General features: G+C 33.7%; 1 protein-coding gene across 1 annotated transcript in view; it reads right to left on the reverse strand.

Annotated features, from left to right (window-relative positions):
- Positions 1-10,696: 10,696 nt before the first annotated feature.
- LOC129224316 (relaxin receptor 1-like) overlaps positions 10,697-13,279 on the reverse strand; it is a 52,444-nt gene continuing 49,861 nt past the window's right edge. Inside the window, exons 18-19 of the mRNA XM_054858753.1 lie at positions 11,298-11,536; positions 10,697-10,816 (exon numbers count right to left, since the gene is read on the reverse strand). Coding sequence (XP_054714728.1) covers positions 10,697-10,816; positions 11,298-11,536 — 359 coding nt within the window. The remainder of the gene's footprint in view (positions 10,817-11,297; positions 11,537-13,279) is intronic.

Raw genomic sequence — 13,279 nt, forward strand, 5'->3', positions numbered from 1 at the left:
TTGGGACACTTTTTGGCGCAAAGATTATTTGTCCTTGTACTCCCGTTATCAAGCAATAAGGTGTTCAAGTCTGCTGAATTTTTTTGGAAGGCCCCAAATTTTTAACGACTTAACGAGCAATTGAAGATAACCCGTGATTTCCTTCTCTGCACATGGGGCAAGACATCGGTCTGCAAAGCCTGCTGCTACTCGATTATTTTGGAGACTTTTCTTAAAATTTTCGGCAGGCTTGAAAACATTTTACATTTCGATAACGAATACACGAGGGAAAATAATCTACTCGTGTAGAAACATGTTTCACTATGCTCTTTTGATTGCTATTTCTTTATTTTTTTAAAATTATTTCACTATCTTATAGTTTCCTAATTAGGTCACCAAAAAGATGAAAATTAAATGTAAGTAAAAATCATCTGTTGTCAATAAAATTGAAGCGTTTTGCTGCAGACCGAGATCAAGTCTAATTAAAGGACTTCATCATTTTATCTATTGTTAGTTTTTTTTTTTTTTGAACATTAAATTTTATTTTAGTTATTTAGAAATCGGCACAGCATTTTGATGGGCTAAAGACTCTTCTAAATACGTAACTTGAGATTATTTATTCAGTAAACTACCACCCATTAGCCAGGGCTAAAGCAGAAATACATGAAATACACCTCCAGCTCAGTCATTTACAGCCTAGGACTGTAGTTTCGTGCTTATTAGCACCCATCAGCCCGGCATAATATATTTAGTCCTGGCTAATGGGTTTGTTATTTACTGAATATACCATGCCTAGCCTTCAATCTTCGAGTTGAACCAAACCATTGCTTCGGTCACTCGTCTGGTGTGTGCTAATTTTATATTAGCTACCAGTTTGTTTGGCACTCTTGGCTTTCTTAAGAGGTTTTATATCTCCAGCTCAGTCACTTTCCTATGCCGGGCTGGTGAGTGCTAATAAGCAAGAAACTCCAGTCCTCGGTTGGAAATGACTGAGCTGGCGGTGTATTTCATGTATTGAGATTATTTAGTTAAATTTGCTTAAATAAATGATATTAGAACAAGATAAAAAGGGAATCAACTGTGACCCAATCTACTCCTATGATTGAAGTCAGGAGGCCTCCTAAGATAAATACAGGCGTCCTTCGTATAACACGGTACTTCTACAACACGGTTTCTATATTACACGTTACCAAATTTGCGATTATTATAACACGGTTTCGATATTACATGGTACGAAACATGAATTTAATACTTCATGGGTTAGATATAACTCGATTCTTATGTTTAAAAAAGATGAAATTTCATTTTTGAAGAATGCGTTCTGTTAATAGTTGATAACTCTAATAAGTTTTTACTTTGATTTCATGAAATTTGGTTTTGATATAACACGGTACACATCCCTTGATTTGCTTTATTTCTAAGTCTCGTATAACACGATTTCGATATAACACGATACATCTTATAACGTGATTTTTTTCATACACATACATAACTAGTATCAAAAATAAATTAAAATGTTATTTAGAAAAAAGTCTTGTTTAACACGGTTTCGATGAAACACGGAATGAATGAACCATGTTATACGAGGGACACCTGTACCCGCTATTTTAACACTATTATTATTTTCGTAACACTAGTTGCAGGTAAGGATTGTACAACATGTGGCTGACTTTTTGTTTTTGCATCTCATTATTCGAAAATTTCATTATCACACTAATATTAGAGGAAAAGGTATGAAAATGGGCCCAGGTTTAAATGTGGGCACCCCTTCCTAGCGGCTATGGAAGGCACTTAAGTCTGGCGGCGAGAACTGTAAATGGTGAGATTTACTAATAAAAATTAGCAGATCGCAGTTCGGAAAATTTTTTTTCAAATGGTGTGGATGCAGCGTGCGTGAGTAATTGTGCAAATTGTTGTCTTTCTGGACCGCAAACTTTTAAGATGCATGTGAAATCGTTTTCTTTTCATGTTTTTGTGTTTAGTTAAAAATGATTTCACAGTGATAATCCGGAAAGCGGTGATCATAAGCTTTCTTTTTGAAGCACACTTTTAAGTAGGCATGCTATTACGTTACATGTGATAGTGGCCTTCATTTTTAGGTTTAGTTTACTGTTTGACCACAGATTGTATGTAATTTGGCACTCGGCCAAGTAAAGATGATTCCATCTGAATGAATCTAGCAGGGGAGAAGGGAAAATAGCGATGGGATACAGACATGCGTTTTCTAATGTCACTAGTGCCTTATTCATTTATTGCACGCTCTAAAATAAAGGGAGGGGAAACAAAAATATTTACTATGGAAACAACAAAACGAAAATAAAATGTTTTCATTTCGTTCGGGAATGTAAAAGCAAAATAGTAAGCTCAATTTTTTGGAGAATAAATAAATCAATTAATTTTTGTAGTGAGAATATAGATCGAACATACTTCAGATTAAAAAAATATTGCCGTGAACAAATTTTTATTTTTACAAAACTGGGATTAAATAATAGAGAGGCAAACGTGCACATCTGTAACAAACTAACTAACAGCCCTATTAACTAATAGATACGTCCATTTCCGCGTATAACCCGGATATGAGCCTTTCCATGTAATTGATGGTTAGACAGTACGTAAATATGGGCTAACATTTTAAGGGTGAACATAATTATACCACCTCTTTTTTAAAACAAAGAATATTTCTGAAGCGATGCAACTTGAATCTTTCTTCATGGAAAGCTGTCTGAAGGCACTCGGGGAGAGGTATGGGTTAAATGTGTAATGTGTAAAATGTGAGCCCACGAATCTTATGCCGGGGCTGAAAGAGCCAGTTATGTGCTTGCGATTTGTGTATATTTATATTTTTCTCCTCTTATAAACAAATTTCTTTAACATTTTGTATCGTTTTTTTCTTGTTTTCAAGCAATTTTCGGTGGCTTTTTTTTGAAGAGTACACTTATTTACACTTCATTTTTTCTAATGTTTTTTTTAACCTTTTTGTAAATTTCGATTTTTGAAATGAAATCATTGACATTCATCATTTTTTTGCCTTCTCACACTTAGGATATGTGTAATAGTTGTTAATAAAAGAAAAAAAAATTCAGAATTTTTCGAATTGAAAGTAACTTTAAATCAAAAACAAAAGAGAGTGCCCACATTGATACATGTTATGTAAAAGATTAATATTCTAAATTTAATTGAAAAAACTGAAAGTTTACACCACCATAACATTTATTAAACTCTTATTACTAAATACACCTTTTCAAAAATACTAAAAATTAGGTGATTACGGAAACTCAAGTCATGAAATAAACATAGCGATACAAAACGTTTTTGTAATTTACTTAATTAAAATGTTACAGAAACAATTTTTAAAAGTTATGGATTACTACAATTACATTTGAAGGATGCACATTTAGGTAAAGATTATAACTTAATGAAAGTAATGTAATATTAAACCCCATACTTTATCCCAATTTTAGGTTACAGCTACTATACGAGATTAGAAAAAAAAAAAAAAGTTCAAAAAACTGAGAAACCCGACTACGGTAAAAAAAAAAAAAAAAAAAAAAAAAACACTAAAAGGTAAGAAACAAGGTAAGTGCTGTTTGATATTACCGTGTTATTTCGTAAAACAAGTCATTTGATACGTTAGATATTCCTTTTTAATTAGTTATTTTGAAATCCTCTGTCATTTTCACATTAATAACATTATAATTCAATTCAAATGCCATTATATCAAACTGACAGAAAAATTTACGTATGAAAGATTGACTTACCTTATTCTTCAAAATCGGATGAATAGTTTAGGCGTTACGGTGGAACGTACGTAAATACAAACATACATTGACAGCTAAAAAAATCATAACCTTTCTTTTTGGCTTCGCCATAGTCGGGTAAAAAGCAACAGCATTGAAAAAAAGATCTAAATCAGCGAGATAACACTCTTGTAAAACTGATTATTTTATTAAACATTAATTACAACAACAATTTAACATAACACACATCAATACTTGCAATATAGAGCCATATTGGTAATATTTTAATGCATGATGAAAATATTTACATTCATGTTATTCAAAGTAACAAAGGGATAAAATTTGTTCGTAATTACTCAAAAAATACACTGAGACACTTTATACAAAAAATATATCAATAAATTTCTATATCAAATATTCACATTAAACTACGATAAAAATCAACAAAAAAAAAAGAAACAAAACAAAAATAAATAACTTTAAATTAATTAAAACATTATGGTTAGTGATCAATATAAACCACTAATGCAGCCAGAATTTGCCTGTTGGAGGCATATGAAATACCTTACTAGGATTGGCCATAAGTGTTAAAACAAAGGATTTGGGGAGGTTTGACTGCCCCTCTCCCTCCCGGGCTGCGCTACTGATGCAAGACATGGGAAACGGAATCAGAGTAATAGCTTTAGTGAATTTTCCTGAAAACCTATTAATCGATCTTCCTTTACACTTCCATTATCTGCAGTTTTCTTTTTTTTTTTTTTTTAACGAGGGTTTATAACTGAAAAAGAAAATGTATATCATAACTGCAAAAATAGACCAGATTGCACCTTAGAGAAAGAATTAGTAAATGGGGGGAGCAAGTCCAATCATTGGCGTAGTAAAAGCTAAGGCCAAAAGCCCAAGTCACGTGACTCAAAAACGAAGAACTGTTGGCATGTTTTGCGTGAAACAAGTGAAAGGAACCTGATTTCTTCCAATGCGTTGCTTTGAAATCTATGACGTGACTTGTGGTCTTGGCTTCACAAATGAATGTCTTCATTCCCTCCATTTTATCTCTTCTCAATGGATTACACAGCGCGAAAGAGACATAGTTGGCAACACAATATCTCTCTTTTCAAGAACACAAGATGGCTAATGCCATCAAGGGTGGATTTATCTTTAAGTTTTGGAGGGGTCCATTTCTAGAACATGCCGAGAAGAAGAATAAGATAGAAAAGCCATCATAAGTGTAATATAATTGCTTAAATAGATGGTCTAGGATTCTGCCCCAGTAATTTATAGAAATTGAAGTACGCAAAACGCAATTTTAGAGAATTTTTGATCGATTTAATGACTGTAATGACCCCCTTTTCCTCACCAACTCCCTGGATCCGTCCTTAAATGTCAAACTCACGCTTAACTCGGGGCTTCCGCGACTTGTTAATGGAGCTTCGCTTTGCATGACTAGGTCGCGGGTTCGATTCCAAGTGGTGCCTCTGCGTAAACAAATAAATTATAAAAAGAAACAACGCCAAGCTTGCGAAAGAGTCTACCTCTAGGGTGCTTTAATTTTATCTTATTTCTTAATGGCATGACATAAAAAAAGGAAGACATAAAAAAAAAATTGAGACAGGTTCCTACCTCTAGGTTGCATTAATTTTACTTAATTTCTCAATGGCATGAAAAAATATAAATAATAGCAAAGTAAAATGGGTTTCAAGATTGAGCAAAACAGAATGAATTCGAAAATGTAAAGAATAAATAAAATGTAAATGAATGCACTCTAGACACAAACGATTTTTAATTAAAAAATATTATTTGCAAACTGAAATTGCAATACAAATGAATAGCATTAACAGAAAAGAAGCATTACAAGAATGAGGAATATTTTTCACCTCATATGACTTCTTTTAGTGGTGAATGCTATTCTACACAGGGCTCGGCATATTTACCTCCCATATTTGGACAAGCCGCCGGGGGAGTAGGGTAGGGATACAATGGTTTAAGTGGAATCGAGAGTTTTTGATTACTGCTTAGGAATTTGCCGTTCTTTTCCAGTTCGTCTCATATGATTCTGCTCCAGATTTTAAAAATAGTTTAGGTATCACACTTTAGATTCACGGGTACTGCACTGAAAAAAAAAAAAAAAAAAAAGGCTTGATCGGCCTCAGACCGTTACAGCGCTGAAAGTGTCGAGCACTTTGTGGCAGCCATTTTTTGATAGGAATGTAAAAACAAACCTGGACATTGTGATATTCACAATTAGTTACAATTAGTATTCACCTTAATTTGTGATCTTCACAAACTAAATATCTTTTCTAGCCGTACGAGATCATGTCGGACAAGTTGGTACCGAATGCAGAATTATTGCTGCAAGATGATCAAAAAACCACCAATTGGAATATGCTCCTCCACAACATATGACGATGCTTATCATGCCATGCCATTGTCGCTACTGCAAATGACTCATACTATACTGCTACATGTCGATACCCCTTTTACCACCGCATCCGCACCACAACTCTCTCCAAATACGGGAGATTAATATGCTGGACCTTGTACATCAGCTGGATTTAAAAAATTGCAGTAATAATAATAATAATAATAAACAAAACAACTAAGATTCCTGTATTAATTTTCCGCAACATACTGATGCAACAAATTTGTCCTCAAATGTTTTTAATGAGATGGTTTCCTTCAGTCAAAAAAACTACTTTTAGTCATTGAAATGGATAGAATGAGCAAGAAAAAATTACATAGACCCATAAAACACTTTAATTTTCCCAACAGTTTTTTTTTTTTAATTAATTTTTCAAAATGTCCGATTTTTCAAACAAGGCGTGGTCTTTATGACGTCACAAATGATGCAATTTGGCGCATCTTTCTACTACGTTTCCACGTTATGATAATAAAGCAGCGAATTAAAATTGCGCTCTACGCTTGCTATCAACCATATCGTTGCCAATACACGTGAGTAAAGATGCGAATTAAATATTTTGTTCTGTGAATGGTAATATTGAATGGCATTTCATCATTCGTGATGTCACACGAAAGAAGTGTAAACAATGAAAGCGCAACGATTTAAGTAATTTTTTTAAAATATTAAACTTAAATAAATTACTTAAAAAATGATCAGATCCTATGTTTTTAAGCATGCTCTTTCAGAAAAAAATACTTTTAAAATTTTGGAAACGACCCCCATTGTTCACTCTTATTTTTGATCCAGTTATGAGCATTTTCAGATATGCCTGCATATGCATTCTATGCCCATAGTGCAAAATATTTATTTCTGCTACAGACGCGTAAAATGTATTATTTATACAAAATCTGGTTTATTTTGTCAAAAACACATTAGTAAGAGTAAAACTCGTTGAAAATCACCAATTTTTCCCAATTTTCCTCACAACTACTGACTGTTTTGCTGAACATTTTTCTCATACACAAGTTATAGCTTATCCACGATCACTTCACCAAATTTACTTTTCATCAAGAATTGCTTTAAGAAAAATTATTTTAACGAGAATTATCTATGAGGTGATCACTTATTTTGACGGCAATACACGAATAACGAAATTCACTCAATTTACAATAACATTGAATTTATAACCACCAAAAGAATTTCAACATTTTGCTCGGAAATAACTTAAAAATCATTTTTACAATTGCCACCTTATAGAAAGTACATTTCACTAACAGTTACTTAGAAGTTGTACTACTTTACTGCCAATCAATTAACCAAAGATAAATTTAAAGATAATAAATTATTTTATTAATCGTCACTTTGTCCAGAATCACTTTGATGGTAATCACCGTAAAGGAAATAAATATTGCCAATAATTACTTGAGTCTCAAAGTGTCTGTTGTTAATTACTATTTATTTGAGATTAATTCAAAGAGAATATTTCATTTTGCAAATATAACACTGGACGACAATTATTTGTATTGTCAATTGTTTTCGGCACAAACAAATTATAGCTCTATTTCAATTTGTTTTTTTACGATTCAAATTGGTAAGTTTTTTTTTTTTTTTTTTTCAAGTTCGATTTCAATTGCAGTTTACTTATCTTACTCATCACAGCGGTTCAATTAAGAGCGAATTATTTGACTAGTTGTAAAGTCTTCTGTATCTTCCTTTTTTTATTAAGGAATAATGCATTAACAGATGGTCTATTTATTTAAACTTTTACATTATATATCTATCAATTACATCCACTTTCCGTTTTGGTTTTAAAACATTGCAAAAATTACCGTCCTGTAGATTGAAGCATCCTATACATGAGTGTTTAGTTGAATCAACTTTTCAAAAAAGTTGTCCGTTAACTAGCTGACCGGTATTTATCTTTGTGTTCACACGAGGCAACTTGGTTGACTCAACTTTTATTCTCGAAAGAAAGCGCACATAAAAAGAAAGCTAATTTCATGCCTCACACCACTTCACACTCAAGGATCCTCCGTACATACCGCGTCTTGTGGTTTAACCGGTTAGATAGGACCCTGAAGACAGCTCTGACTTTTTGAAGCCTAGAAATCCCTCGTCCAGCACTCCCAGAGGTATTGACTCCCTTGGAAGAATTTGTGACCACAACATATTTAACGTGCCCCAGTCCCCATTAACGAACGCGGAGAATCCTTGACCAGCTGGGATCGAATCTTTAACCACCCGGTTACGAATCCAACGTCCTACCGATCAGGCACCGATCATTACTGTTCTTGTCTCACACAACTAAACTAAGCCTTATTTATTCTAGCAGCTGTTCCACAACGCTGTTAAAACTGAACCGAGTTGACTCAATTAATGTTAAGAAATCGCTTGGCAATAATCTTACAGTTGATTCAACTCATCGAGATGAAAATGGTAGCGGCACATTAGGGTGGTTTAAAAATACATGTAAAAAAAGTTTCTCCTAGATAACAGAACACCCCTCATCATTTTTAGACTTGTGGAAAGTAATATACGGGAAGAATAATTTTAGCTTCCTATTTCAACTGAGATAGGTTGCTCAACCCCTCTCCCAAACCGGTATTATTCTCGTAAGTATGGAGAGGGGGTTAAAAAATACAGTGAACTGAAAAAACAATGCTACATATTATAATATACACGAGTAATACAGGGTGTCCTGAAAAAGACTGACTGTATTCAAAAATTTGTAACAGGAAAACGGTTAATGATAAAAAACAATTTCTTGCAGAAAATTTATGTGGTGGGCCGCAAATTTTTTCCCTTAGAGTTCCAATTTTTAGTTCAAAAATGTTTCAATAGATGGCACTGCACACAGTAAGCCGGTAAGTCAAAAAAGAAGAATTGAAATTCACCGTTTTTTTCTCTCCAATTGCGACATGGGATTACCGCAGATGATTGTTTGAAAATATTGTTTTGTTCTTTTGTTCATTATTTTCGAAAAATTATGATGTAATTGTCTATATTTTTTTTGATTTACGGGCTTACTATCTGCAACGCCATCTATTGGAAAAATTTTCAAATAAAATTTGGAACTCAGGGGAAAAAAATTACGGCTCACCACAAGAATTATTTTTTTAATCATTTACTGTTTTCCTGTTATAAATTTTTAAAAGCAGTCAGTCTTTTTAAGGACACCCAGTATGCATATATATTGCAATAAAATAATTATTTACAAAAGAACAGCTGGGGAAATTAAATATTTCTAAATTTGTTACATTTTCTATGCTACTGCTAATGTTAAATAGAGGGGTCATTGAGCACCCTATTAAAATTTGAGTAAGAAGTTAATATTTTTACAGCATAATATAGTAAGTGTAAATTTTATCGACAAACGATAATCGTTTGAAGGATGCCAGGTGATTCCTTCACTGTTCTACCTGGTTACATTTCCGAATAACTACTCGCTCAAAAATTGATTCTACTAAGTTGCCTCGTGCGAATTAAGTCTAATAAAGAACAAGTAGAGTTTTTGCCGAGAACCAATCACAAAATTTTATCGACAAACGATAATCGTGTGAAGGATACCAGGTGATTCCTTCACAGTTCTACCTGGTTACACTTCCGAATAACTGTCAGTTCAGAAATTGATTCAACTTAGTTGCCTCGTGTGAAGGAGTTCTAATAAAAAACAACTACAATTTTTGTCGAAAGTCAATCACAAAATTGTATCGACAAACCGTAATAGTCGTTACTAATAATAAAACTGAAAGTCTCTCTGTCTGGATATCTGGATCCCTCTCTGTCCAGATCTCTGTGACGCGCATAGCGCCTATACCGTTTGGCCGATTTTCATGAAATCTGACACAAAATTAGTTTCTAGCATGTGGATGTGCAGCTCGAAGCGATTTTTCAAAAATTCGATTTTTATATTCTATTTTTTTTTTTTTTTTACATTTTAATTTTAAGAACATATTAATGAGCAAATTATCATAACTTGGACGATTAAATTACCAAATTATCATAACGTGGAACCGTAACATGGGCGAGCAAATAGCCATAGCAAATTTTCGAGAAATTCATTATCAATTATTTGTAAATATACAGGCGAACCAAATGACCTTTTAATTTTCTACTACGGGCAAAGTCGTGCGGGTTACACCCTTACTGAATGAAGTAGACAAAGCAATTTTTTTCCATACTTGTTCATGCTAATATTTTAACAAGTTATTCAGTTCTCATAAAAGATCAAGATAATCATTTTAATCGTACGACTAATTTGCGTTAATATGACCAGATGCGTAATAGTTTAAATACAACTTGTCATTGTTGTAACTGTATTTTCACTATTCAAGATTGTTCTGCTTATAGTAGTATTATTGTAACAATAATGTGTTTCCGATTGCATTTTCCACTTGTTTGACTGCCATTCGTGATCGTAATGCATAAAAACCTAACACTCTGCAAATGAAAGATTTCTCTGTATGGGCCAAATGGATACGATTTCTTCTTCGAGTAGGACCTCTTTTTAAGATAAAAGCGGGAAAAAAACAGATTCTTTGGACTATTTTTAAATCACATAGATGATTGGCATAATCGATATTTACAACATGTCTTCCCTGGAAAAGGAGTCCTTTTTCTTTGAAGATAAAGCTGATAAGCGGAGGCTTGCCGGACTGTCCGGTACAAAAAGAGATGTCCTGTTTGATGAACAAGGGTCCTTCTAAAATAAAAATTGGATAAAATTTAGTAGCTGCATAGTTATGCAAAAAGATCAATCTTATAGGTATTTTTTTGCTTAATAATGATAATAAAAGATTTGAGGAAAATAAAGAATTAGAAAACATTGGTACTTAGTCTGTTGTTTCCTTTCCCTTTGTTTAGCTAAAATATTATTTTGTATCACCGCCAACCTTGCTTCTCATGTTTTAATTTTACGTAATAATGTAACGTTTAATGTTTTTCACTTATTCATAGATGATTTTTTGATGATTTTATGATGATACTTTTGATAGATTGATATGTTGATAGATTTATTTAATGGATATTTTACCTTTTAATTGCATAAGTTTTTATTTAAAAGTAAATGTGGCCATAGAGTAAAAAAATTCTTTAAAAATATACAAAATGTGGGTTATAAAACAAAAGAAGAAACTTTTAGGCGCATTAACATGCGAAGAAACTTTGAGCAAAGATATACAAACCTCAGAGAAGGTAGTGACAATTGTTCGTTTAGAGTTCCTGTGCTGTAGGATGGAGTTGAGGCTGATGCCAGAATTACTATCATTGTGTGCTGCAGGGCCTCTGCAGCTGTACACAATTTTGGCCAAATGCTGCTTGAACAACTTAGTTGTCAAGGTATACAGGACAGGATTCAGAGCGGAATTAACTGGGAGTAGAAAGACAGCTACCCACGCGTACAAATCCTTCTGAATCTCCACACCTGAAATTCAAATAGCTTCTTACTTTAGCGCATCGATGTATCGTATTGTCACCTCAAAGCAACAGTAGGACATCTTACTGTATTCCTATGATCAGATGTCTTACTGTTGTTCTGAGGCGACGAAATGACAAGAGGATTCAAGAAAACTTCTAAAACTCATTTGAAAGAAATTCTTTGACACTTAACGCAAGGATAACGCCGTGGTCTCTGTTAAGAAAATCCTTAATTTGAGTCTCAACGTTTCCTGCTTTGTTCTGACCAGTGGCGCACACAGGAATTTCTCAAACGGGGGGGGGGGGGAGGGGGAGCCCAGGATCGAAGGTCCACCATTCGCATATCATACTCTAACACACACTCAAAAACATATTATTTTAATTTTACCGGTTGTCGGGAACAAAAAACATTAAATATATATATATATATATATATATATATATATATATATATATATATATATATATATATATATATATTGGATATTTATTTAGTATTAGTTAATAAAGTTAATTTATGAATAAAAAATGTTTAATAAAAATAACCAGAAGGCCCAAGAATGAATGCATTTAATTTTCTCATAGTTAAAAATAAAAATAGCAAAGCAAAATCATTATTCTAGAACAATTTATGTTCACATACAGTTCGATTTCGAAGGCGAAGAAAGAGAGGGAAAAAAACATATTTTTTCATTTATTAAACCTAATAACTTTTACCTCTGGAATTATTTTAGGTGTTATATACATAGGATTATAGTCAATTAAAAAAAAACACAAGGACATTAGGAATTGTCCGGATCCCTCGACCCTCCCCTTGTGAGCGCCTCTGGTTCTGACTTCATTTAGGAAATTCCAAAGCAACTGGATATGAGGGAATGCTTTTTCCAATGCTCGAACTATTACGAAATAAAAACTGTGTGAAATTTCGATGGCGCCGTTCGCAGGTTTGCTGCGCAATATCTCTAGTCTGCTCGTCCGGTCGCAATTGCTTGCAGCGAGCACGTAAGCATATTTTGAGCATTAGATTGTGAATTTCATGCGACACTCAATCAATCAATTTCCGTTTGCTAAAGGGTGCAGGGGGCAAAGTGTATCCAATGTACATTGTGTTTTTTAAGTCTTGCACTGAGAGAGAATATGTCTTTAAAACAATTTTTGCACTTATATAAATTTTTTTGAGCAATCACATTGCTTATTGTTCTCATTTTATTGTTTTGATTTTCCTATGATTTTATTCCCCCTCCCCCTCCCGCCTCCCTCTGCAGTACCACCGTCGACCGGCTCCTACCGATGCTGCTCCTCTAGCGAAAATCCATCTCCAGGTTGCGTCCATATCCTACACACACACACACACATGCAAACACACACCTACACACACACACACAGACAAACACACACCTACACCCACATACGCACACACAAATACACACATATACCCACACAAACACACACGCCTATATATACACACTCGTGATTGCGAAAAACATAATTTGAATTCAAAATGTGAAAATTCAAATTAATTATTTTTTTTATTCTTAGCTTATCAAGTTTTTTCTCATTAGTTCAATTATGGCCCCAATAAATTTCGCTTCCGCTTACAGGCCGTGAAAATCGCTGCAACTCATGTTAACAAAGAGGGCGCCGCAGGGAATCTCTGATTTCCATTACGTTACCATTGATTGATAGATGCCAGGGTTCCGTCCAGGGCCTCTTGCGGTCAAAATGGGTGACGTCCAATCAAAAATAAATT

Source organism: Uloborus diversus, chromosome 6 (genome assembly GCF_026930045.1).
Source record: "Uloborus diversus isolate 005 chromosome 6, Udiv.v.3.1, whole genome shotgun sequence".
NCBI lineage: Eukaryota > Metazoa > Arthropoda > Arachnida > Araneae > Uloboridae > Uloborus > Uloborus diversus.